We start from the raw sequence: 26,420 nt of genomic DNA, 5'->3' as shown, positions 1-26,420 counted from the left end.
TAAGATACTGAGGATTCTAATTACTCCATAGCACAGACATAACAGACGCCTACCTGATAACACACAGCTTGGAAGCACATGGCCACAAGACAGCTCAAAATAACTGTTCTACAGGACAGGCATGAGTGGGACACAATTCTCACCACCTGTTTCTGTGCTACATAGGGGAAGGTAGCAAGCTCAATTAGTAGCATATGTGATCAGGTTTGGAGAAAAATCTAATGGGAGGAAAACACAAATGCAAGTGAGAGACAGATGAATGGGACCTCACCATTTATCTTATCAATGATTGTCTGAAGTCTCCTCTCCACCTCTCTGCACTTCAGCCTCTCCTGACGCCCAATCATGAAGAGATCCAAAAGGAGAAGGAGGAAGAGTGCCAGTGCATTAACTATCTCAGCACCTTGGCTTTGCATAGCAAAACAGAAGAAAAAGCAGATGAGGTTTGAGTAAATGAGTAGAATACACTGCCAGCCACCCACAGAGATAAATGCACACCTGCTAAGTTGTTTATTCCAACATCCCACAGACTTATGGCTAAATAAGAAAAGCATGCTTTAGAATAATGCCACCAGAGAGGTCTGAAGGACCCATCTCAACTGAAAAATACCCCTACAAACAGGGTCAAGACATGCTATGGCACATGTGACAGCACAGTAACTTCTCCTATGAGCCACTAACTTCTCCAGTTTCAACATCCTTCCTAATTATGATAATGCTTTAGTATTTGTCAAGATCTAGGAATGCTGTAGGAAAAAAATAATCTCAATCTGTCCATAGGATTGTCTCTATGGGTCTATCAGAAGTAGAATTATGTTGGCTGAAGTTTTGTGAAACAGGCTGATAGGGACAGAATTACCAGTGTGAGTACACTAATGTCTAGATGTCTAGACAGAATGAGGGATAACACTGTTATGTCAGCCACTCACAGTGTCGCGATGATATAAAACTACCAACTCGCTTCAGTTAACCAGCATAGGATGTTTTGCTTACCTCCCCTGTGGCTGGCTCCCATAGCAGCACAGCAGCAACAGCACTGCCAGAAGCATCAGAGATGCACCAGGCCAGTGGAAACAGGAGCAACGGTTACCATGGTACAGAAAACTGCTCCTCCACGCCTCCTACAAAAGGAGAGCAGCTGACAGTCAGCATTCATGAAATACAGAGCCAGATATTTGAAAAAGCAGAGTGAGAAAGGGAAGGCAGCAGGTGACACCCCAGGGTGAACACAACTTTGTAAAACCCCTGAACATGACACAGAGCCCCACGGGTCAGTTATGCGAATGCTGCAGCACTAGCAGTTGCTCAGCTGGTGAGTTTGGGTGAACACTCTCTGCTTTACTCTTGCTTGGAAGAATGAAAAGGCTTCTGTGCCAGGCTGCCCCATTGTCACTAACCAAGCGAGGAGCACTTTTAACATTTCAGTACTGTGCACAAACACTAGCGCTTTGTATTCAACACACATGCCAGACAAACATGGTGGACAAGGGGAGACTGTTGAGCTTCAGAGCTTTTTCTCTCCACTTGATATGGACCCCCTCGGCACACTGCCATCAGTGACTCTTGACATCCTTAGATCCTTCCCAGGTGAAGCTAAGCTCCTGTAGGGCTACAGTACCCAGGAAAGAAGTGCTGAGAGAAACATACCCTTAAATAGATTTCGTGCTTTGTTCCCAAGGACTTTAGCAGTTCTACACCGAGACACTCTGCAGCAGCAGTCTGGGAGGGAATGCAGCCAACTTTTGTTTAATCTTCAGCTTTACTTTGAGAAGGAGAGACTGAGTGCCCAACTTTGCGCTGTTTGGTGACTCACCTTCCACGAAGTCACTTTTTTCCGTTCCTTCTGATGCCCCTCCAACAGTGTGGACAACTGGTCTCTCAGGATCGTGAGGGCTTTCTTCGTGGTAAGGCCCAAACTTGAAGTCATGTCATCCTGCGATGCCAGAGAAACAAACTGTTTAGGGCTTGCCTATTTTCTTTTTAGGCTTTTTCATGGTGGCTGACTGAGCACCCTACTGAGAACGCCCTGCACTCATCATCACCAGTCTGATCCTGCCGCACTCATCATCACCAGTCTGATTCTCCATTTTTCTGAAATCATCTTCCCTTCTGTGAACTTTAGACTGCTGGCTGGAATTAGAGCACTTAGATAATATCAGGTAAACAAACCGGTCCTGACTGTGCTGGATAAATACTTTATCAAAGCACAATACAAAGTCAGTTCTGCAAAACAAGATTCTAATCAGCAGAGACTGAGGACAATACAATGGAAGGCTGCTCAGCTCCAAGGTTATGGAGGCTTGAACCGGTATCAGCTTGTAGAGACAAAACAACACAGCTGTTATGGTATATGGCAGAATTTTAATGATACAGGATAGATTTTGCTAACAGTAATAACATGCAAGTAGTAGAATATTTGCAATTCTAAATAAGAGTGGTTCAATTTCCACAACTACTGGTTACGAATGTTTGGTTAGGAATCCTGTCTCTGTGGCTACTTTGACGCAGAAGCCCCCAGATTTAAGTGCTAGGCCATGGATCAGTTCAGGAGGAGACACGACTCCAGCATCAACTCCTCCTTTTACAGGAGAAATCACTAGTTTTAAAGCGCTGAACTATACAAACATATGAGGGAGGCATTTAGACTTGAAGGAAGCCCACGCTGTCCAGAGCACTGATCCCTCACTAGTCAGCAAAGAGGTGGCAGCCTGAAAAGATGCAATCCAAGAGCATACCATGTGGAAAACACTGCTATAAGATGCTGATAACAAGGAAGGGGGGTAAGTGCTTGCATTTCTGGGGCAAGAACACAAGCACTTTCTTTCAAATCACAGAGGCTGCTGCGAGGTACTGTGGGTACCAGATCACCAAAAGCAAATCAACAAGGAAGAGCTGGCATGTGTCCGTGAGTGGGCTACTGCAGGTATCAGGGAGCTGGTCTATAAAAGTTCTCATTTGCACTTCATGTTTTAATACAAACACCTTGAGCGTGTACAGCATATAGGATATCCTGCACATCAGAAATGTTCAGGTGTATCATACTGTTTACAGAGTGCAGAACTACTGAACACAAAGCAGGCAGGAAGCTTCCCCCTCCCATCCCCACCAGCATGACACAGCCCAGCAAACACAGCTTAGGCAGGAGCTGCAGCTCTTCCTGCTATTGCGGTCACCAGCTCTTCCCAGCCTCGCCAAACCCACCGTGCTCTCACACTGCAGCAGCTCTGCTCTTCAGGAGCTGCGTGCATGCACCCAGCTCTGCAAGTGCAGCTCAGCTGGGATCTGCACTTTTCTTGTTCCTTAACTGAGTGGTTTCGTGATGAACATTTACTGGAAACCAATCTCAGACTTTAGACTCATTTGCATTGATGGTCCAATCCAAAAGTGTAACGTAAGCATCAAGGAACAGCAGATAGATGCTCTTTAAACTACCATCTACCACACACACATGCTCCCCACCTATCAGTGACAACCTGAAACAGCAAATTCTGGCCAGGCAGAGTCTAGCAATACTGCTTTAGCTGTACTTTTACGGAACTAAAAATAATCCTGCTGTAGTTTTCATTCTCTGTGTCAGTTTTAGGAATAGAGGAAGCAGTTCTGTGTTGTTCTTGGAAGCAGCCCAGGTAACATCAGCAGAGGACTAAACATAGGAGTCTCAAAGACTCCCAGAGGAGAAGATGGCAGGCAGCGTAGCTGGCAACAGACATGCTGCTGCACCACAGGAGTGCTGTAAACAGGAGTGCCTGAGAGCAGCACGGAACAAACGACAATAAGGTTCCTCTCCACTGACTACTGGCTGTTTGGGGCATAGCAAAGCACCCACAAAAACACTCATCCCTACCAACACAGGGAAAGCTGACAGATAAATAAAAGATGCAGAATGAAAGGCAGCAATAGTAATACTTTAACTGAAAAGCAAAGTCTGCTTAGACACCAAGCTGGTTCCAGCAGATACATCAAGAGCTACAGAAGAAATGAGAGGGAATTTGCACTTAATGCAGATACATAATACAACATCTAGTACAGTCACGCACTGCCTGAAAAAAGAAAGCGCCACATCACAGCAGGCAGCAAGCAGAAAAAGGCAGCAAATCCAGAGGTTAATCAAAAAGGTTCCTGAAATACCTGTACACCTGCTCCACTCTTTACACAGGAGTTACTGGTTTGCTGTAGTACCAACCAAGGTAAGGGCAGCCACAAAGAAAGGTGGCTGTAGCAGGTGAGACAGGACAAGTGCAGAGTGCGGCAGGGTTGGGGAAGAACAGCAGGAAGGGCAGGGATTGTTAGACACCCATTCTGACACTTAAAACACGGAGTAATCGGCAAAGCAGGCAGAGCCAGCCTGGTAAACAAACACTGTAATAATGTGAGAGGCTGCCTGTGGTGACTCAGATAACCTACTGCTGGTGAGCATCAAGGGAAAGCGCTTGGAACACAGGAACGAAAGGGACAGGCAAGAAGAGCCACTCTAAGCTCCTAGCAAGGGGCAGCTCTAGGTTTTCTCAACAAGAGCTGCCCTGCTAAGTCATCAACTGCTAATGAGGCATTTTTCAAATGCCTTAAAGTAAACCTTTGTATATGGCAAACCTAGGTGCTTTTAAGCTGTCCCAGAGGGATCTTTCCAGCCTTTCATCAGCTGCAAGTGCTCTTCCTGACAAAAAACAGGAGGTGAGCACCCCAGGGTGATGAAGCCATCCACAGGAGGTGTCAGTTCATTAATAAACCCCTCAACATTCACATCTCTGCTTCAAAAAGTTGCGTTCAAAGAGTAATCTGCTAATTTTCAGGTCAAAACTAAACCAGCACGCTGCCTTAGCACAGGGTTTCCTCTGAAGAAAAAAAATAAAAGAAAAAAGAAAAAACGGACAGTAAATTCCAGGTTACTGTGAAAGCAAACCCTCATGGTATCAGGAGGCATTTTAAAAGGCTATATTTTCCTTTTGCCCATGCCTAAAGGGAAGAAGTCCTGAGGAGAAAATGAACAGTTGCTTCCTCCTTCGCCCCGAGAGGCTGCAGAGCATGCGAACCTCTAAGTGCACTTACGGCTCCTCTGGAGTTGACCCCTGCCCTGGCTATCAGAGCCTTAGTCCGAGAGGCATGACTGAAGCCAGGTAAACATGGGATGATTGCAACCCTCTGCCTTGGATGATGCCGCGGCTCTCCAGAGTTGTTACCTGCAGGATGGCTGTTAAGGAAAATCACCCAGCAAGGGAGATGTTTTTTGTGAATGTCATTTTATTTTCTAGAGGGAATGAATGTGCTGAGGTGTGGATTTGATGGGAAGATGAAAAGATGTGTGAATTTCTCCACTTTCAATAAATATTCTACATGTTAAATCACTGCTTAGTTTGCCTGCAAACATTAGGGAAAAGGAACATGAGCTAGTAATGTTAGTTCTGAGACTAATGCTAGTTCTGAGACCTAGTAAATGCCCAGATTTAGGAGCTGGTTTGGCTCTTCAGGAAGGAGACAAGGAGTAGCTCAAAGCCAGGAGACAAGGAGCCACAGAATTTGTAGACTTTTCTTTGCCTTATCCTCTCAGGTCACCTTCCATAATTTGGCAGGTGGAAATCAGTTTGCCAATACCCAATGATCCTGGAGTTTGTTTAAATCTGTAGCCTTGCCTAGCTCACAGCAAAAAGGTTTCCTTTGCCTTCCTCATGGGTTGCAAGAGTGTTTTAAGACTGAAAGGTAGGAAGAAGAGTGGTTATTGTCTGATTTTTCCTCTCACAATGTGGAGTTCTTCCCAAGTATCACCACGTATTCATGTTTGCTTCCTGCAGCCCACCTTCATCCTCACACAAAATTACCACTTGCTCCTGATCCCTCCTCCTAAAATGCCCATCCTGTTATTTTACACATAGAATCGTTCAAAAATATCTTAAGCAGTTTATCAACTATTCTCATACTCTCTGCTATCCAATCAAAAACAGATGTCTTGCTCCTTCCTTCAAGACGAACAAACAAGCAGATGTCAGAATGTATACAGGTGAGAAATGGACACAAAGTATTAGTATAATTAAGTCCTCTTATATTTTCATACAGCCATTACACACCCATAGTAGCATATTTATTTGTTGTACCAGTAAATGTTGATCTAATATGTGGTGTTGCATCACATGTGCCAAACAGTTTTTTAAATAATACTGAAGCACAAATACATTGTTTGCTTTACAGAGCAAAGTGAGTTGAATCATCCTCTGTCCTCTGTGGATTCATCCTCTTGCAGAATACAGGCTTCTCACCAAGACTGCCGTACGCTTGAATGTAACTGCCTTTACAAAGATTGTTTAAACAAATAAGGAGATAGAAAACAGGAAATTTGCTAGAAGCTTCAGTTTTCATAGACCGCAGATCCACCCCGCAGATTCAGAGTGGTATGGAAAACCCCTACAAGGCAGCTGTCAGATTGTTTCCCTCTTTCCAAGCCGTACATACTAGGCCCCTTTTTTAACACTTCTGCTCAATTGCTTTTCAGATTTAAACTGTCGGAGGTGGGAAACCGGGCAGCAGAATGCTCTTCCTTTTTCTGAGAGCTATTTTGCATTCCTTAGCAGAAAAAGAAGGCAGTTTTTAATTTAACAATGACATTTTGCAGGCTATTAATCTACTTCAGGGATTACACCTCCTGAAACATAAGCATTATTCAGTTTCAAAAACACATGAGAAGGAGTAACTCCACGAGATATATTTGCATTTAGTACAGTAAGTCAGATTCTTGCTTAGGATAAGGCATATGACACACGGTGAGGTTTTTTGAGTCTTATCAGAGAGGATGGCAGACATGCACACAACAGCACGCAGTTTCTTGGGGCAACATCTCCTACAGCAGGCTAGGGCTAGAGAGGGATTTATTCTTGTTCTAAAGCAAATCGTACGTCAGTACGGTACAGCTCTGTCCAACTGCACCTGCTGAGTGAGTGCCCAGACTACCTGAAATGGCACATCCGTGCTACAGAATGATACAGGTGTAGCCAGCAAAGACAATGCACAGGCCACTCTGGGCAAAATCATCCCTTTACTACCTACATCCTTGGGTGCAATCATACTTTTTGTCTTTCTAAGTGCTCAAGTGGTTACTTTTCAAAAGAGGTCTGGTCCCTGACTCCTAGCAAGAGTGCTTTTCTAGTTATCCAGGCTACATGAAGCCTCCACCCTGAGATTTCTGCTCCACAGGATGATCTTTTGATGAAGACTCTGGACTAACTGTCAGGACAGCTGGATTCTGCTCTTCCTTCTGCCACAGTTTTCTGCATGACAGTGTGAAAATTGGATGCTCCTCTGCACCTTAGTTTCTCATCTCTATAATGGGACCACCAGCTGTAGTTATTGTGAAGATTATAATGTTCACCAACCCACCTGAACACTAGTGGAAAGCACAGAAAACAGAAATACACATTGATACCAACACGATTCAGGCCACCCCATCAAGCAGCTCATGGCTCTGTGGGGACCACTGCCTTTAAAACTGGACATGCTGGGAAAGGTACCAGAAAACACGACAAACACAGCTATTAAACTTGGTTTAAATGCCACCTGACATGAGCTTGGCAGTCACAGCTTAGCTGCTGGTGGTCTCAAATCAAATGAAACAAGCAAAGTCTTCAGCACAGCAGTGCCCAAATTAATGGACAGAGCAATAGTCAACAACTGCCTCCTTCCTCCACCTGCAGCAACAGTATGAAAGGCAGGCCAGAACTCTCTGTGTCCCCAGTTTGGTAACTGGTTGCCTGTGAGGGCTCCAGTGTGAACGCTGGCTTTGAGGGTCCTCACAGCCCATTGCTAACAGGGCCTGCAGACTTACACTGCAAAGAGACACAGCTGCAGGAACAGAGATCTCTGAGATATCTGCCCAATGCAATGCTAATCAGCCATCTGAATCACCACTGCATTTTGGTGTAAACAGAGTCCATTTTAATCCAGACAATGACATTTACATTTTATGCCCTCCATAAAGCACACAGTAAGATGCCAACAGGCACGATCAACCTTTCTACATAGGTAATACAAAGCCCAGTGCTCTGCTTCTCCCTCAGCTAGTAGCAGCTCAACAGCAGAGAGGCAACCACTCCCCAGGTAACAGCCCAGTTTTGAATTGTACATTCCTCGGTCTGTCTCTTTGGTCCTGTTTAGAGCAGCAAATCCCCAACCATAGTTATCTGCCCCACTAGGCTGCTGGCAGGATGAGGTAGTGTTTATGCAGTGCTTTGAAGCTCACCTGCTCTACGCAGTTATCAAGCTTTAATCAGTGTAATTTATTCGGTTACATTATTCCTCCAAGTTCACAGAGCAGTTAGGGGTCCGTATTTATTCTGGCTTCAACACACAGCACCCTGCTTTATGCCAATGCAGAGCTTACTCCAGGGGTTGCTAATCCCCTCCCAGAGGCCAGCAATGCTCAGAAATCCCCAGAACTTTACCACACCTTTCATCCCCCCATTAGCTTCCTTCCTATCGTCTGAGCTGAACACTTTAGGGACTAAAACTATGATACAACCTAGCAGGTGGACTGCGAGACATATTCCAAAGGGGTAAGGAGGTTCAACAGCCACAGCTCAAAGCCCATAGAAGAAACAGACAAATTTAAGTCATGAGGCAGAGGGGCAGCAAAGCAGGAGTCATCAGCTAAAATCACGTTTGGCCCCTCCTGTTGGTTCCAGGGTTAAACCTGCAGTTTAAAATAGAGCTTCTTTCCCCATCACCTCCAACATTAAGCCATTCCCTAGCTAAAATCATCATTCACTGCTTCATGTCCTGCCATAACCTCTTTCCCCAAAACCTCAAAGCTCTTCACAAGCCACCACATCAGGCAGGATGCAGGCTGGGGACAGAGACAGGAAAGCCATTTTGAATTTAAATGTTAAGGGAGAGAAACTTACTTTGCGGCATTTGCCTTGGTGGGGGATCCAGAGATCAGACTGCTTGAAGAGCATCTGGGCTAAATTCCTGCACCACTTCCCCAGCAACTTGCACTGCTGCTGCCCTCCAAAAATGAGAGAGCAAAGAGGGAGAGAGAGCAAGACTGTGCAGAGCCCAGCGCTGCAGAGAATGAGACAGAAGCAGCAGAGTGAAGCACCAGTCTGCTGATTAATTCAGCCTGTTTCCAGTCACGCTGCAGATCCAGCAAGGAGGCGGTGGATGGGGGTGGGGGATGAGGTTGAGAAAGGGCGGAAAAAAGGCCAAGAGAGAAGAAAGTTTGCCCAGGATAGCACCAGATGTCTGTAAGAATGGTTCAATTCATCAGATGGAGCCGACAGAGCCAGAATCCCTAGGTTCCCTGACTGTAGAGATGCATATGCATGCACAGTAAGGGTTTATGCTGACAGAGAGAGGTCTTTGGGAAAGCAGATGGCAAATCAGACAGGACAAAGTATTATAAAACATACTACAGGGGAAGGAACACCTGAGCAGGCAATGAAAAAGACTAGACTGAGACAGCGAGACCCAGGAATACTGACTCCCCTACATAAATCTAGGAGAGTCTTCCAGAGAACTCCACAGCTTTGGATTCAAGCTCAATTTAAAAATACAAGCATTTGCTATTTAAACAAGTTGAGATGGTTATAGGTCCAGTCTGAAGTGTTCCCTCCCTCTTCTCTTGTTGATAGAGAAAGCAGCAAAAGCCCCTCTCAGCTTCCAATATTCATACTTACTGAGCCACACAACCTAAACCAAATGGTGCACATAAATTCTTCATAGCCATGCACCATGCCTGGGGCTCCCCATTTACCGATGATGCCTAGGCAGTGGCACAGAGCAAGCAAAGGATTAGTGTAGACAGGGAAGGGCTGGGTAGAACAAGTAATGGGATAAAAAGGCCTTTGGAGGTGAAGAAGGAATGAGCCTTCTCTCTCATTCTCATCCTTTACAAGAACACTTCCTTCTCATTGTTGGAGGGAAGCACCTTCCTAAGTGGGTTTTTATATAGCTTCTACTTCAGTGCTGTCCTAATTCTATCTGGGGCTTCCCAATTCTGCAGAGCAATCACTAAACCAATTACTTCCATTCCATGTAGAGAGGGGTAAAGAACTGGCCCAGCCAAGAACCATGTCAATAGCTTGCCAAGGATTACAGCTGCTGGTGCAGAATGGAACAGACAGGCACTGCAAAGGCTTCCAGTCTCAGCGTATTATGTAGCTTTGAAAACCATGTACAGGTGTGAGGACTTGCTTACCCTCCCTGCCCAAGCTTTTCACTTCTTCTCCTTCCCCGACATTCAAATGCCTGAATAGGCACAGCCCATGTTCTGTGTTTAAAGCCAGAAGTGCAGAGATTAAGAGGTCTTGATATTTACAATAAACCCAACACAGGGTCTGGTTATTACCTCTGTGTTGGTGCTGAGTTATACATCGGTATGTAATCTCACTAAGTTCTCACAGCCAAAGCTGAATGGAAGCAGACATTGCATTTAATGTAACTTCAGGAAAAAGCAAGGGGAGAAAGAGGCAAGACATCCTTCATCCTTCTGTAGGGCATTTTGTTTCCTAGACAACAATTTTAAAGCACAGAGAGGAACAAAATGTCCTAACAGCACAATTTTTCCTTCCTTCCTCTTTTCCTGCTAAGAAACTACTCACCTACTCACTTCAACACAACGAAAAAAGTAAGGAGAAAAAAAGAAAGGATCAACAACAACAACATGGGCTAAGAATGGACAAACCCTCCTCACACAACATACATGTAACACCCGCAACTTATCATAGTGCTTGCTGATCCGTTTCCCACGGCTCTGAACCTTCTGGAGACTCAAATGAATGTGAATAAAACAATTTGCTTGTGACAGTGCAATACCAGAAATAACCCTTGTGCTTCATGCAGTTAAGAGGTCCCAACACAACTTTCTTCCAGCTCAAAACCTCCAGCTTTAGTCGTGAACACAAACAGAAATGGATCAAATTGCCTCTTGTTTACCCCACTGTTGAGAGACCTTGCTCTGAAGTGTTTTGTGTAGGGCAGTGATTTGTACTATGTACCTTCCTTCTGATACGAGCTGGTATCATAAACTGCATCTGGACGCACATTTGTGCATTAAGTAACAGGATGAAAGAGCAGAAGCTGTAAATTTGAGATCTGAAGATAAAACTGTGGCTTGAAATAAAAGGCTGAGTATGAAGGCAGGGACTAAGACCCATAAAAAAGCTGCAGCATAGATGAGAGATGCCTGTGAAAAAAGGATCAGTTTGCAAAAGAGCCCTTGGAAGAAGAGTGAGGTTTTAGAAAACAGCAGGGAATAAAAACAGAGATACAGTTACTGGCAAGATGAGAAGAGGCAAAGGACTTGGGCTACTTTTCAGTCCAAAGGTAGGACTGTAGCTCTTGTCAGGCTTCCTGGAACAAAATAGCTCAGGATCAACAGTGCTATAGCCGGAGTACAAGCACAGGCTCCCTGAATACATTTCCGGGCTCTGGCCAGGAGGCATGGTGCTGTGTCCAGGCTGCAGCAATTACACTGGGATAATACAGCTCAGTTGTTATTGGTAACTGTGGAATGGATGATGTCAATAATTTTTAATAGTTGTGTTGCTGCAAATACAGCCTACATCTAAAGTAATTCCAACTCATGAGCCTCACTCACACTGTCCTGTGGCAATCAATGCTCCTGTCTTTCTTGGTATATGCTGAGTGGGTTTTAGAGTGGAGATTCTGGCACCTTTCACAAGTATTAAATTCACTTCAGAAATACACAGAAAATTAAAAAGTCAGGAGAACAGGGGAAAGAACAAGATACCAGCACACTTAATTTAAGAAGGTTTTGGCACTGCTCCTAAAATACTCTCTGCCTTTCTCTGCAATGTCTGGCTTCTGGCAAAAAATTGGAAGGTGGCCTACATTACACCTGACAAACTGTGATCCTCAGCCATCTCTGACAACGGAACTGTATTAGCTGACTGGAGCCAAAGGACAAGTCTCTCATCATCTGAGTGACAGATGTCTGTGCTGCAGCAGCTCTCTGAGCATGTCTTCTGTTCCAGGAGTGCTAACTCTTCATCACACATATATATTAGAGCAAAGAGATTGCTTTCAACTAGGTTTGGGACTGTTGTATTCACTTGGGTTCATTTTATTTTTAGCATTTTAAACTAAACCTAGCACATCAAATATAGTACTGAAGTTATATAGCAGGTTAATTTGTTCCCTTATCAGCATATATGTGTCCAAGGTCTTCACTTTGGAAAGGAAGATGGATTCCACCTTAAAGGGGATGAAACAAGATTCTGCAGTATTAAAAAATAGGAGAAAACTCCTCAACACCAAATAATACACTGCTAACAAGAATAAAACCATGTTCTTTCCTCAGAATCCAGACAAAGTAAGTTGTAAAATGCAGCTGTATGTATCAATGTCTTTTTTTTAATTCCTATTGAAAAGTGTGATGAAATCTTGCTTTTACTTTTAATCCCCATTCAGAAAGGAGGGAGAAAAAACGTCAGTAAGCCAGGAGAGGAGACTAGGACTTCAGACATCATGATTCCCCACCATAATCTCCTTGTGCAGGACACTTTACTAATATGCCTTTTAAAGGTCTATTACATTACTGTCCCTGCTGCTGCCTGTCCAGCAATTTGATACGCTCTTCCTGCATTGTACAATGAAGAATGTCATATGAGAAAGAAAGGGATGAACCAAAGATCATGACCACAGTGAAAGTGTCCCCACTGTGCTCTGCCGTGGCTGCAGCAATGCCAGTGTTGTCGCTTTCAGATCCTACACAGCACACACCCCTGTAAAGAATAGCAATTGCATTGTCTCCTAAAATGATCAATACCAGATTAGCCCATGATGTCATTAACAAGACAATAAATAGATAATTATCCTCATTGGAATGTTACCTCCATAGTAATACAGCAACTCGATATAAAACAACATAGTTCAAACACATCCTCCAAGCATACCAGCACCAAAAGCTTCACTCACCAAGATGAGTACCATCTAAGTCACTTACACTGTTGTGGTAATCTTTTAGAGCAGATCTGGGCCTAGCTGATTATCTAACAGGTACTTTTGCACTAACGAACAAAACCACTTCTTGATGCTGGAAGCACTGCAAACAAAACAGCAAGAAAGGGATGCACGCAGAAAAAAAGAGCCAGCAAACATGATCTGGCAGATAAAGCTTACAGTGTGGTGCAGAGAGGGACACCAAAAAGGAAGGCCAAGAATGTTCTCTTACCAGTGCCAGCTGAGAGCTTGATGGGTATAATGTTCTCCACCAGTCTCGAACTATCTGCCCCATTTCTGACTGGGATCCAAAATAAGGACCAGTTCACTTTTTTGAGTGAGAAATACATTTAATACTGAGGTGGCTGCTGAAACATGGCTAAAACATAAGTGACCAGCAGACTACTCACTCAAGTGATCAAAATAATTTTACTTTTGGGAAGTAGTAACATGTGCCAAGTTTACTCTCCTGTCAGCCACAGCAGATATGTCTTTTTAGCTTCTATAGCAGCTGTTCGTGAAGATCTCTCTTTTTTCTCCTTTGAAGCTCATAAGCATGGCAAGATAGCAAGAGACAGATTGCCCCTCCATACAATATCTAGACACATCTGGCACTTTGTAAACCAGATACAGAAATACTATCTTGCAGCACTCCCTAGGAAGACATGCAATTGCCCAAGAAATACATACATTTATCATCAGAAAAACTGGACTCAGATGATTTCATTACCTTAGTTTATTAAAAAAATCTTCTCAGAGAATTCAGCTTCTCAAATAAAGCCAAGCTAAGTGTCCAGGGGGCTGAAGCCGTACTTTAAACCTCAAGAAAGACACAGCACATGCAACAGCATATACTTCACCTATGCTGTTCCACCATGGTGCCTCAGTCCCAGCCTGCAAAGGACTTACCTACTGATACAAGCACACACATCCCTAGGAATGTGAAGGTGACAGAACTCTCAACTTTGATACTAACCATGGATTACACCACCACACAGTAACACCAAATGGTGAGTCTTGATGCAAAATAATGAAAGGCAATTAAAAGAACTCAACATTTAAGTTGGGCATGACCCTTAGGGAACCTACCTGACACTTCTCCTTGAGGTCCATGGCTATGCAGTTCCATAAGCATGTCCAGCAAAAGGGGACTGATTGCTCCTCAGGGGAGAGTGTCTCCTAGGTAGAGATGAGCTTGGCTACACTTATCACATCACCATCTGTGGAAAGAGGAAGCAGTCAGTCTCCCCATATTTCTCCCTTTAGGGCAAGGAAGTGATGAAATTCACAAAATTCGAATTACAGGACTGGTCTTTAAAAGAAGAACTGGGGAGATGAAAGTTCTTCTAATAGTACATCAGTCCTCCCCTTACTCAGAACTGGTCCCATTAGCTTAAGTCCCCCCCAAAACTGACAGCAGTATATGAATTAAGTTCCCTGCAGCTCAAAGTAAGAGTATTAGTGCAGCCCTGACACACTTTTGGACAAGCCTCCAAAAACATCTGACAAAGTGCTGGATTCTACCAGGTGTCGGAGCATGCTGTCACTCACAGCTATTTGTCTTGCTATGCTTATCTACCAGGAGCTTTGTCCAGCTAATCTCTAATGGAGCCTGCAGTAATGATTCTTCCATTTGCTGAACAACACATCCAACCTCTGACAAGGCTGTGCTACTGCGGGGTGCATGTATCTGACCATCATTAAGTAAGCCAGAAGTCATAAAAACAATTCCAGATTACTAGGGAACTAGGCCTTTTTTCTTTTCTTTTTTTTTCTTCTTTTTAGCAAAACTGAGACTCCAACATAACTGAGATACGAAGCAGCTCTGGAACTCACAACCTTCTTCTAGCCCATGTCCCCCTTGATCTCCCACAGCACAAATTTGTTCTCTTTCCATGTATGCAAAATGTCTTTTCTGGTCAAAACAAAGGATGTGTGTACTTTGCTCCAGAGGATTCTCTTATATATGAACACAATGAGATATTACAAGATTATGGTCAAGGGAAAGTCGTCTTGTTGGCTAGTAACTCTTGGTTCTACTTTTTAATATCACACACAAACTCAGGGCTTGGACACACACTTCTCATAAATCCAAACAAACAAAGCAGCAGCTCAATCTGCAAATCAATCCAAACCACCTACGTATTTCCTAGATACACTGGGATTTACTACCTTGGTCTATACCATACTGCCTTCTTCAAAGGATTCTGGAGTTCCCATCCTTGCCGCAGTCACCTACAGCACTACGCTCCATGACACTACATCATTTCAGGGAAAACAAATGTCATCCAAAGCTTACTCAGAAAGCCACTGCTGCCCCACACTGAAGAGTTAGATGTCAGTGTTTCCTCTCATGCAGGCGAGTCCTGTACCTGCACTCCAGGAAGCAGCAAGCATTCAACATTCAGACTGCTGGTTTCCAAAGAACTGTTTGCAGTACAGCAACCAGCACCTGCAAGAGCGATTTTTTGGCTGCCGGCTGGCTGGCATGAGCCGCAAGTCTGGACTCTGCCCTACTTTTCTGTTCTGTGACCCTTGTCAATGTGCACACACCAAGGGAATGAAGCTATTTTCAGTCACTTTGTATCCCTGCCAGGCCAATTAGCAATTGCAAAGAGAGGATCAGACAAAGTTACTGGAGCGAAGCTGACAGAGGGCTGGGAGTGGGAAATAGGAAAACGTACTTTGTAGGCTTGCACACAGCAGCTTAGAGCCTCAGTATCTTGCCTTGAACTCCAGAGTGACTTCAATACAGACGAAGGCAAGAGATGATTTTAAGGAGAAAAATGCTCACTAACAATAAAAGGGCTAAGAAATAAATCCATGACTCTTCTTTTTACTCCCCTCTGACAGAAGATTTATTAGTAGATCTACTGAAGGATTTATGCACCATGCTCTCCCTCATTCAAACAAAGCTAAGTGCTTGAATTTCTCTCTGGATTTGGACTTCAAAAGCATAATTATCCATGACACAACTGGGTAACTGGGAAGCCAAAGTCACAAAAGCAGAACAAGAAAAAACATCCTGGGCTGTTTGTGCTAATCCCATGGAGCCCATATCATTAGCAGCGGTGGGTGGCTCTGGCTGGAGGGCAGGGGGCCATGCAGGGAGGCATGGTGACATTCTGTGTTAGTGACATTCTAGTTTAGGCAGCAAACTGAAATGTGATCCTGAACGCCAAACATGCCATCCCTTAAAGTTCAAGGCACATCATCTGCATGCTTAGGAATACCGCCCTGAAGTCCTTCAGTGGTAGGAAGCAGGATACACAGCAAAGGTGTTAAAGAGAAGGTTGGAAGTGAATATCCCCTACCCAGAGAAATTCAAAGCTGTTATAATGATCAATATAACAAGAGCTTGCAAAAGTAATCAGTGGTGCATGCAGCACTGCTTCATCATCACACATGCTCACGGCTCCTCCAAAATTTGAACAAACTGACCTGAAACCCAGAAGTAGTTCAGTTTCTCTCACATCTCCAATTTAAGGTGCCAAAAAAGGTTAGATTGTAGACATTTCACACAGAGAAAGCAAGAAGCCAAGTCTTCCCGGTGCCAATCTGGATACACAAAACAAGCAGAATGTTTCATTTTTCAAAGTTTAAAACAGGTTTTCATTTAGAAGCAAGAGTTCCAAACACAGCTAATCCTACATAGGTTGGGATATCTTAGTATTAGGGTAACTGAAGCCAAAAGCAAAGATAGGCTGCAATGATAAACAATCCTCCCTCGATTTCTGCACCAGGATTGGCACTGGAGCCATACAAAATGTGATTTGCATGCTTTCTTCCAAATGCATAATTTATCAAAATAAAGTCTACAAGAATATTGCAAGAATTGTGTTATACCAACCAAAAACCTCATATGCATTACAGAGGTCTTGCAAACACTCAGAAAACAGCTTCACACAATGAGGTGAAGCAGTTCATTAATTCTGTAGGCAAAGATCTGCAGATCTGTGCATCCATCAGCTCCATCCCACACAAGGTCCTTGAGTGCTGTCCTCCCAGACTCTTCTGTTTCAGGGACCCTTAATTCTCACCACCAGATGCATCTCACCACCACCCTGACCCAACAGCAGGGACTCGCCACACTCTGGACCCAGGAGTTTTGTGCACTGCTATTTCTTCCATACTAGGAGTATCTGCCCTCCTCTGTCCCCCCTGTTCTTCTCTCTTCTGTTTGCCCAGGCAATTAGTCACTCATGCCTTTGTTTGACATGTTGAACTCTGCCAGACAGCAGGAGAGAATTGAAGCGGGACTGCTTTACTGGAACATGTTAGTGGGCGTCAAGTATTCAGCCGCAGACAATCAGAGATGCCTGAAGCTGTGGTTGCTCTAATCAGACACCACAGGCTTCAAGTGCAGCCAGTTGACTCCCTCCACTTTCCCAGCACACTCCATCCTCCTCAGGATTCGCCTGCCTAGAGCAGTCTGTGAAATCTGGAAATGGCTGGATGTGGTGTTCAAGTGTCATCATGCTGCATTCAGCCTGAGAAATACTTCCAAACCGTTAGGTAGAGTAAAACGCAACATAGCATCTACCAAATAACTTAACCCAATGCATGTATCACTAATAGCAAGCTAACTTTCTGGAAATCCTGTATGCTGAACTCGGCCAATAGTTAGCCCATAGCTATGTGGAGAGGCCTGCAATGCACGTTAGAATATCTTTATTTTATATTTACAAGAATGAGTTAGTTCAGTGCTTGTGTTGCCATGTGTGTCTGACACCCAGACCTTTTCAAATCTGAAGAATAGATCCCCATCACCCCAAACTCATTTCAGTCTGGAAGCACCCTGAGCAAAGGTAAGTCTTGTAGCTTGATCCGAGTATCAGGAAGTGTTTGAAACACCCATCTGAAGGGCAGAAGCAGAGCTTTACAAAGGTCCATTCAAACTTTTGTTTGCCCAATCATATTTTGAATAACACTATTTTATGCAGTTAGTGTATTTATATAGGTTATAAACACTGGCTTTCAGATCCTCCTTTGAAATTCAAGGATTTCAAAGCACAACAACTTAACCAAACCTCACATCAATATGAGCTATCAGTGTTGAAATTTAATAAGAAACTATACGGCATGATACAGTACATACAGAACTTATAAACCAACTAGCAAACAGAAAGATCAGATAACTCCACATACAACCTACAAACACTTGGAAAGAAAAATGTGTTTCAGAAGCTGCAAGTCTTTAGGCAGAAAAATAAATCAACCTAATGAAACTGTTTTCCCTAAAGTGCTCAATCAGTGCTATTTTCATGTTATTTACTGAAAACTCCCAACATAGATTAGCCTATGAAAAACGACGGGGATCTGAACATTCCTTGCTGCCAAAAGTGAATTCCTCAAGAACAGAAGCCTGATCTGTCACCCAGAATAGAAACATGGGGGAATAGATAATAACCAAAAAAGCAGCTGCCTTGGAGAAAATGGCATAGATTAGAGCTGATTGTTTTGATATCAGCAGAACCATACGGTCTTCCTACTCATGAGCAGTTGATGTCTGCCTGATAATTTGCAACATGGGTACATTTGCTGATATATGGGCTTACCAAAGGTGCATCAAGTGATACTGTCAGTTGCTTGGAGACCCACCGAGGGCACGGAATAATTACAGCTACAGAGCTGTCTGCCACACTTCTTGGTTTCAGTATCTGCTTGTGAAAAAACTTGTAAAATTTTAGGCCAGGTAAACATTCCCTGCCTCAGTAACCCTTGATTGTAGATAGAGATATGCATATCTGCTTCAGCAAGAGAGGCTGTGAAGTAAATTTAGTAGTATCTGTAAAGTAAGTGAGATCTTATGAATTAGGGTTGTATATGTGCTAAGTATTATCAACTCGGTAGTGGTCAAGTATCTCATTTGTGCATGGCTGTGCAGAATCAGGAGTTGATTTCACACAGGCTCTGCTTCCCTTGCTAAATGACAGGAATTAGAGAGAGATCTATTCTACCTTGAATCAGCAATAGGATAAACTTGAAATTAACTTAATTTCTCTTCCAACTGATAAGTGTGACTTTTGGAGGTGAAATTATTTTTGTTTCAACCTTACTTGCTGAGAGTTTTCCAATAAAAAATACCTCTGACATCTTTTCTTCAGCACAGGACTTGCACATTAGACTTGTTTGAAAGGACAGCAGTGGCTTAAAATGAAAGCTGAGCAACAAGGAGGGATAAAGGGAATAGGAAATAGCTTTGGCATACTTGTAAAAGTCAGACCATTGGTTTACTTGCAAGATTAAGATTGGTAAACCAAGATGCTACACAATCGAAAGAACATATTTATTTTTGTTTTGATTTTGTTCTGGTGAGTTGAGAAGCAATTGACCGATATGATCAAAAGAACAATCAAACTAATTTAGTCTACTTACTGTTCCACAGCGGCTGATACTGCTTCACATGTAAATCTGAAAGATATTTGCCGTGTTCATTTTTCCTTACTTGGTTAAAAAAAAAGTAGACTGTTTGGGAATTAAAGGATTGCTTTATCTTTTCTGCTTCAGGTACTCAAAGCCTACCTGCCGCAGAAAGACACAGCATGTATACAGTCCAGATCAAAGCGGAAAATGTAACAAAAGGCACAATTCTGAAAGTTGTAAGGGCTGCTGCAGCTTCTGCAGAGCGATGAGACATCACCTGCTTTGTGGCATGATGCCTTGAATGACAACTAAAACATTTTACAGCAAATGTATGGAAGAATTCACTGCAAAAGCAGCAACTGTCATTCATCATCATGATATTGGTTATTATGGTAACCAGGATCGTATAACTACCTCCATTTAAAAAAAATAATAACCCTGAAATGTTAGAAAACCACAAAAAGGCAGCAGCCCAAAATAAAATAAAAAAGCTAGTGCTGTATTTATAGGACCTTCTAGCAAATCAACTTTTGCTGACGTACATTGTGACTCACAGCTAAAAGTGCAGCTTTTTCTCCTAAATCCAGTTTATAAATAAGGGTGTTATATGCACAGTTTATAGTAATTCTAGGCAAAAAACATTCTTACACCAATGTTTGCCATTTGGAGATACTTAACAAATATCACGCTGATGAGAAGGTATTTTCTGGGGAGTTCCCCAAAGCAGGCCCAGCACCTGAAGGCCATTAACAAGATCAAGGTCATACATTTATTCAAAACAAAGCTGAACCCTTATGTAGAAAAGACACTGCTCAGTTCAGTAGGCTGTGTATTTTGCTAGTCTCACAACAAGCTCCATGAAAGCTTTATGCTGAACATTCATATGATGAATTGTGTCTAGAAATAGGGCCGTGAGCTGACTCCACTGTAAAAGGAAAACAGAGGAGGTCTCTGCAGCTCAGTAAGAACTTCTCTCCACTATTCACTCAAGAGTATCCCAGACAGAGATCTGAAGTGCCCTATTTAGCGTACAAATGCTCCCATATGTTATCATATCACAGAGGTTAATCCAACCAACCCAAAGCAAATCCTGCTCCCTGCAGGCCTGGGTACAGGGCAGTGCTGCCCAAGCCCTAGCAGGACTCTCTTCTTGGCCAACCCTACAGAAGGACTTGTCTTCTGGCCAATTCCTTGCTCCTGGCCAGTCCCACACAGCCACAGGGGTATATAAGCCCTCACAACCCATCCCTTCTTCAGGGCTGTCTTTCTGCCTGGAGCAGCTTGGTCTCTGGAGTGCCTGCTGTGGCTTCTAGCACCTAGTTTAGGTAGGACTCCAACAGAAGCAAGGGTGGCCTTAAAGATACAAAGACTTAAACAGAGCTGTGATATGAAGATTAGAGGAAGGAGGTTTGTTTTCTTGGTTCCACTTGCAGTAGCAATATTGATTTGTTTTGTGACCTAGACTAAAAGCACTAATATCTTAATCCTCTCACCAGACAAAAAATGTTGGCAATGTTTTTATTTAAAAGCTCATGGTTAAGAAGAATATTATGTGAAGTGTTTTGATGTGCTTGAGTAAAAGACAACAAAGAAATATAAAGCACTACTCTAAATAACAAAAGACATTTTGTGTAAAACCAGCATATTGTAGCTATTTATATGCGTGCCTGTATCAAGCTGGCTTCTTAGAAAGTAAGTCAAGTTTGCTTGGTATGTTATTCAAACGTTGCTATATTTGATCAAGCTCTGTAGTTTAACGTAGTACAGCAGCTGTTAAGTTTGTTTATATAGAAACTTGCATATCTAAGGAACCTACAGTGTCTCACAAAGATCATGCACTACTATACCATTGTATCTCACCACGTATGAGCTGCCTGTTCCACAAGGAACTTTATAATTGCTGGGGGAAATAATGGGATTTTAGACAAGCATGCCATAGCAGCTTCCTTTTTCTCAGAAAATGTAAAAATATGTACTACTTGGTTAGCCGCCTTGGGAAGATGGATGGGTACTTATGTTCACCTGCTGCTATCTTGGTAACTTTTAAGACTGATCAGACTAACTTAAAGAAACTTCTGTGGCACAGGCTGTCCTGTGACAGCTCGGTGAATCTTAAATGCGTAACTAGAACACTATCTGCTCCTGTCTCTAGGTCTTCCCTTCTTCTCTAGCTATCTCTTGAGTAGATAATATCGTCTCAGACAAACTTCTTTGTGCTTTATGTAATGAGGTTTTTAACTGGGATTTTTAGGCCTCCTCTTATCACTAATGGCCTGTGTTATCCCGGTAGGAGAAAGCTCCTGGACAGCAGACAAGCAGCAGCAATGTAATCGAAGAACTACGTGGATCGCAGCTTTTGGAAATCAAGCAGGCGGACGCCTGAGGTGAAGCGTGCCGTGAGCTCCTCCTGAGGAAAGGACGGCGGTGAAGCGCCATGAAGCACCTGGCCGAGCGGGGGCCGCTCTCCGAGCTCGTAAGGGGCCGAGGCAACCTCCTGCAGGCGTTTCAGTCAGAATTGGGACCCCCAGAAGCCCCTTGGCAGAGCAGAGCGGCCGCAGCGGGCCCGGGCCCCCGCCCCCCGGGGCTGAGGAGCCGCTGCCCGGCGGGGCGCGCTGCGCGGCGCGGCGAGGCGGAGTCTGTCCCTCAGCCGCGGGAGAAGTCCCGCCGACCCGCCAGCACGTGTGGCAGCGCCTTTTCTGGGTGCTTGTGGTTTAGTTTTTGGGGTTTGTTTGTGGGTTGTTTTTTTTTTAATTTCCTCTCCCTCCTAAGCCGCTAGGTAACGCGCCGGCGAGATGCCAGGGCAGGCTGCGTAAGGGGAATGGCACTGCGCGGAAGAAGGCAGCTCGGCCGCCCCGCCGCCGGCTCTGCCGCGGGCCTCCCCGCCATGGCGGGCAGCCTCCAGCCGAGCGGGGACCCCCGCTGAGCGAACGGCGGGCCTTCTCGGTCCTGCTCCCCGACGGGATGGAGCCCGGCCGCGCCCCGCCTCCGCTCGGCCTATACTCACCAGCCGCACCGGGCAGTCTCGGCGGGGAAGCCGCTCGCCCGCCGGGCCTCCCCGCGCGCCGCCGGGGCCGCCATCAGGGTCACTGGCAAGCGGGACGCCACGGCGCTGGGGACCCGCGGTGGCGCTTCGGGGCGGCCTCAACAAGCCGGTGTCTGGTTGGTGAGATCCCGCGCGGCCACCCGTACGCCGCGCGTTGATTGGCTTGGCCAGGGTGGCGCGCGAAGCCGGGCATCCGCCCTGGCGGCAGGTCGGGGCTAGCCCTGAGGGGAGCCCGAGTGCCCTGAGGAGCGGCTGCTCGGCCCCGGCGGCAGCGCTGGGGGGCCGGGCAGCAGAGCGGCCACCCCCCTGGCCCCGCGGCTGCCGAGGTGCCGTCGGAGGGACGGTGCTGAGGGGCAGTGAAGTGACTCGGGGTGAAGGGAATGCCCGAGGGGACAGAGAGAGCCCGGGAGAGGCCCTGTGGCCTAAGGCTCCAGCCCTCTGGCAAAGGCTGGCCGCGGGGGGTGCCCCAGTCAAGGGGTGAGTGAGGGAGAAGGGTTGTCCCTCTGCCAGGGCTGTGCCTCTGCAAGGGGAGGGTGACACCTGCAGATCTCCCTCTGAAAAGCCGCTTTTGCCGTAGAGTAACCAACGGACTGGAAGTCTCGAAGGAGCCGTGAGGTGAACGCACGCGCTGGGTGCCAGATGCCCGGGAGGCCGTGGTGGGAACCAGAACACAAACATATCGAGCTGGTAATCTAATGAGAAATGTAAGCTGCTGCCGAGTCTGGAAGGGAAATCAGAGGTGTGAGGCAGAGATGGTCTGCTTCTGTGTACAGAGATTTGGGGTTTGTTTTCTGAATTCATAGTGGACTGGCTAAATCGAAAAGATGCATGCCCCTTAGTTTTAATTTTTTTCTTGTTCCTGTAGTTCAGTGTAGAGCTTGTATCATCCCAGGTTGTGATGCGACAGTTCCCCTGTGAGACTTTTTTTTACAAAACTGATGTTCATTAGTGTGCTGAACTACAGATGCTAAAGCCTGGCACAGTTGTTTGCAATTTTACGGCAATAAATTGTACAATGAAGTTGTGCTCTGCACTGTTTTCGCTGCAGATGCAGTTTTGGACAAGAACGTAATGTTTTGGGAGTATACTCAATACTCCTTTGAGACAGTCTACTTTCACAGTGTGTGGATCCAGAGTGCAGGAGTTCTCCAAGTGCGATTTCAGCTCTTTTAAATGCCATGTCAATTTTAGTGAGAATAATGAGGGCCACAGAACTCCTTGTTTTCCTGAGCTTCTTGTTACTCGGAACAATTCTTTGGAATCAGTTAACCAAAAAAAACCCCCACAACTCTAATACGCTTGAGTGACACTGTAAGTGGTTTTGGTGTCTTAGAAAGAAATATTAAAATGGCAGGTGTGGGGGAATTTTATGGTGTAATTTAGAGACAGTATAAGGAAGGGGAAGAGGATAAATGTGTTACTGGAATTCTAATAACATAAGATCATGAATTGTGCTTAGTGCTGCACGAGCATCTTGTTAGTTCCTCTTTAGATTGTTCCACTCCCAATAAAATCTACTTAATTAGTAGAAGGTTTTAAGTAAAAGGTCAGAGTAAAGATACATCTTGAGCAGAGATCCGGAGTCTGGATTGTTTTGCCTCTGACACTGATTCCCTGTGGGTCTTGAACAAGCTACTAATAAAATCTGTTTTCACTCACAAGTATGCTGTGTATAGAACTTCTGGCAATGAGACGTGTGGTTATGGGGGCTGACAGACTGGACCTTTAACGTATTTGTACCTTTATTTCCTCCTTGGTAAATCTGATCTAACTGTTTACTTCAGAGTGATTTAGGGACCTAGTTGAGATTATGTGAAAAACATTATCAAAATGCATTATTACCAGGATGGTTGGAAGAGCAAAAATACCCTTGAATTGGACAATATTGCTATAGATTCAGAAATAGGGCAGGTATCCAGAGAGCACTTTCCTGTGTATTCTAGTAGTAGATGACAAAGGGAAACTCAAAAGGCAAATGCTGTGAAGTACTCATGAGGCACTAAACTGGTATGATTTTTGGGTCTGAGAACTTTGGTGTAAAGATCTGTTCTACAATAAAGTGCTCTGTCTTATGTTAAGTCCTCATCCTCTCTATTTTTTTAGTATTACAGAATTGTGAACAAATGATGTAATGGCAAACAAGATAATATTACTTCTGAATCTTTATAGTAATGTAATATTATGGCATGGAAAGCTCAGATCAGTCAATTTTGGCTGCAGATTAGGATTACTTCCCATACTTGCTTCAATATAGCTATAAAAAGCACCTTGGGTGCTTTTTCTTCACACCCTTCTACTCCTTGCAATTGTTTCACTGTCTAATGCCTCCTATATCATTTTGGTGGGAAGTGAGTTTACAGAAATGAAACAGCTACTGCAAACCTATGCATATAGTCTGAAAATGCTTAATTTCATGCTCACCATGTCTTCAGCGCAAGGATATACAGTCTCCTCTTGGGACCACAACATATGGGCAGAGACATGGCTCAGTTTGCAGTAAGCTTCCGCCTCTGAATGGCTTGCAGTGCCCGACAGATCCAAGGGAACTATTTGACCTCCCTGCATGTGCCTTTCAGTCAGTCCTCATCAGTGTGCTGCTGCGGGTAGAGCAGACATGAAAATTTGAGTAGGACTACTGTAAAGCAGGTATTGTATACAAAAAAAAAATTTATTTGCCTTTTTTGTGTGTGTGTGTAATTAAGCTCTCTGGTGAGATGTTGAAGTTGCATTTTAATCAATATTTGATGAGTAGCATTTTTGAACAATAGTGCAAAATCATTTAAAAAATTAAATTGGTGAGAAAATTCTGTATTGTTTAGAAAAAGCAATTGCTGCATGTCTGATTCCCCCATCCCTCTGCACATTTCATGACATGCTAGGAATCTACCATATTTCTAATGTGTGTAGTAGTAAGAGGAATTAAAAGGGGAAGATTGATACAAAAGCTGTTTGAGTCTTAAAAATTAAAAGCAGTAGTTGAGTTGACCAACACCTCTACCAAAGCTGAAGGGAAGATAGCATTTCATTTTAGCTGAATAGTAGTACTTCCCAGGTCCTGTGTATTGTTTAATAAATTAGATGCACCTAATTCAATGTTTAATTGTAAAAAATGAGATGTTATATTCCTCAAAAGAGAGATTCTGCCTTTTAGTAATAAACAGCATCTGCTTTGTTTTTCTCCAGACGGAAAGGTAATTGAACTGACAATTCCAAGCTGTCCTGAAAATGACAGATGACTGTATTGGGAGTAGGAAGAAAGCTGAATCCCTTTTGTACTCAAGAAAGGGGAGATGGCACACTATAGTTGGATCTGATTCCCTTTTACAGATTTCTTTTGGAGCTTAAGCTGCTCTGGGTGACCCCAGCCAACTCATTTTATTGTTTCATTTCTTAATGTCAGGAATGGCTATTACAGTTCCCAGGTAGAGCAGCATTTCCTACATAGTAATTCTTATAACAATCTTGTCCTTTCTTCTCTTTGTGACCATGCAAACACAATGTGGCATGGAAGAGAATTTGCTTTTATTACATTCTTCCTAGCTCACTCAGTTTTACTGTAAGACTCATGGGTGGTTTTGTTTTGCACTTTTTTTTGCTAGTTTTGAGGCTAAGCTAACTTTTCTTGTCTCCTGGTCTATAAAAGTCAGAACGGTCCCCGTTTATCTCACATGGTGATTAAGCTGCCTCACAAGTGCTCTTGAGATCTTTAATGAGTAAAATTGTGAAGCTGTTTTGGCAGATCAGCTGTTCTGTCTGGGTCACAAGCACCAACACTTATTTACTGCACTTGGACGGATTCTCAGAAACACAGTTGTGATAACATTTCAATGTGTATGTGAGAAGGCCAGGGCAGAGCATTGGGAGGGTTTCTGAACAGGGAGAACTGGCTGATGGTTACAGCAAGGCTCAGAAGTCAACAACTATGAATTCTGTTCCCAATGCTGTTGGACATTGTGGCATTAGTTTATCGTATGAGTTTGGACAAGTCCTCCATGCCTTTGTTTCCCCATTTGCAGAATATGGATATTTATATTGTGTATATGTGGATACATCTATTATATCCCTTTGA

At 44.1% G+C, this 26,420-nt stretch overlaps 2 protein-coding genes across 9 annotated transcripts in view; one reads left to right on the top strand and one right to left on the bottom strand.

Moving 5' to 3' along the window:
- Positions 1 to 22,458, bottom strand: part of TMEM94 (transmembrane protein 94) — a 52,359-nt gene extending 29,901 nt beyond the window's left edge. For 3 of the 7 annotated variants that reach the window (XR_005107487.1, XM_037408085.1, XM_037408117.1), the window contains exons 1-4: positions 8,883 to 8,994; positions 1,814 to 1,933; positions 994 to 1,121; positions 272 to 408 (exon numbers count right to left, since the gene is read on the bottom strand). Coding sequence is in view for 6 of the 7 variants with exons in the window: in XM_037408085.1 (XP_037263982.1) it covers positions 272 to 408; positions 994 to 1,121; positions 1,814 to 1,933; positions 8,883 to 8,936 (439 nt within the window). In the remaining variant the exon portion in view is untranslated. Of the gene's footprint in view, positions 1 to 271; positions 409 to 993; positions 1,122 to 1,813; positions 1,934 to 5,046; positions 5,107 to 8,882; positions 8,995 to 14,031; positions 14,163 to 16,383; positions 16,501 to 22,312 lie in introns of those variants that run through there. The other 4 variants (XM_037408098.1, XM_037408107.1, XM_037408127.1 and 1 more) reach the window with 4 other exon arrangements.
- Positions 22,459 to 22,601: 143 nt separating this feature from the next.
- Positions 22,602 to 26,420, top strand: part of GRB2 (growth factor receptor bound protein 2) — a 61,985-nt gene continuing 58,166 nt past the window's right edge. Inside the window, exons 1-2 of one of the 2 annotated variants that reach the window (XM_037408165.1) lie at positions 22,602 to 22,828; positions 22,929 to 23,055. In XM_037408165.1, the coding sequence (XP_037264062.1) occupies positions 23,047 to 23,055 (9 nt within the window). In that variant the 5' untranslated portion in view covers positions 22,602 to 22,828; positions 22,929 to 23,046. The remainder of the gene's footprint in view (positions 22,829 to 22,928; positions 23,056 to 26,420) is intronic. The other variant, XM_037408150.1, reaches the window with a different exon arrangement.

Source organism: Falco rusticolus, chromosome 1 (assembly GCF_015220075.1).
Source record: "Falco rusticolus isolate bFalRus1 chromosome 1, bFalRus1.pri, whole genome shotgun sequence".
Taxonomy (NCBI): Eukaryota; Metazoa; Chordata; class Aves; order Falconiformes; family Falconidae; genus Falco; species Falco rusticolus.
Note: the sequence above shows the minus strand (reverse complement) of the source record. Positions and strands in the feature narration are given on the sequence as shown.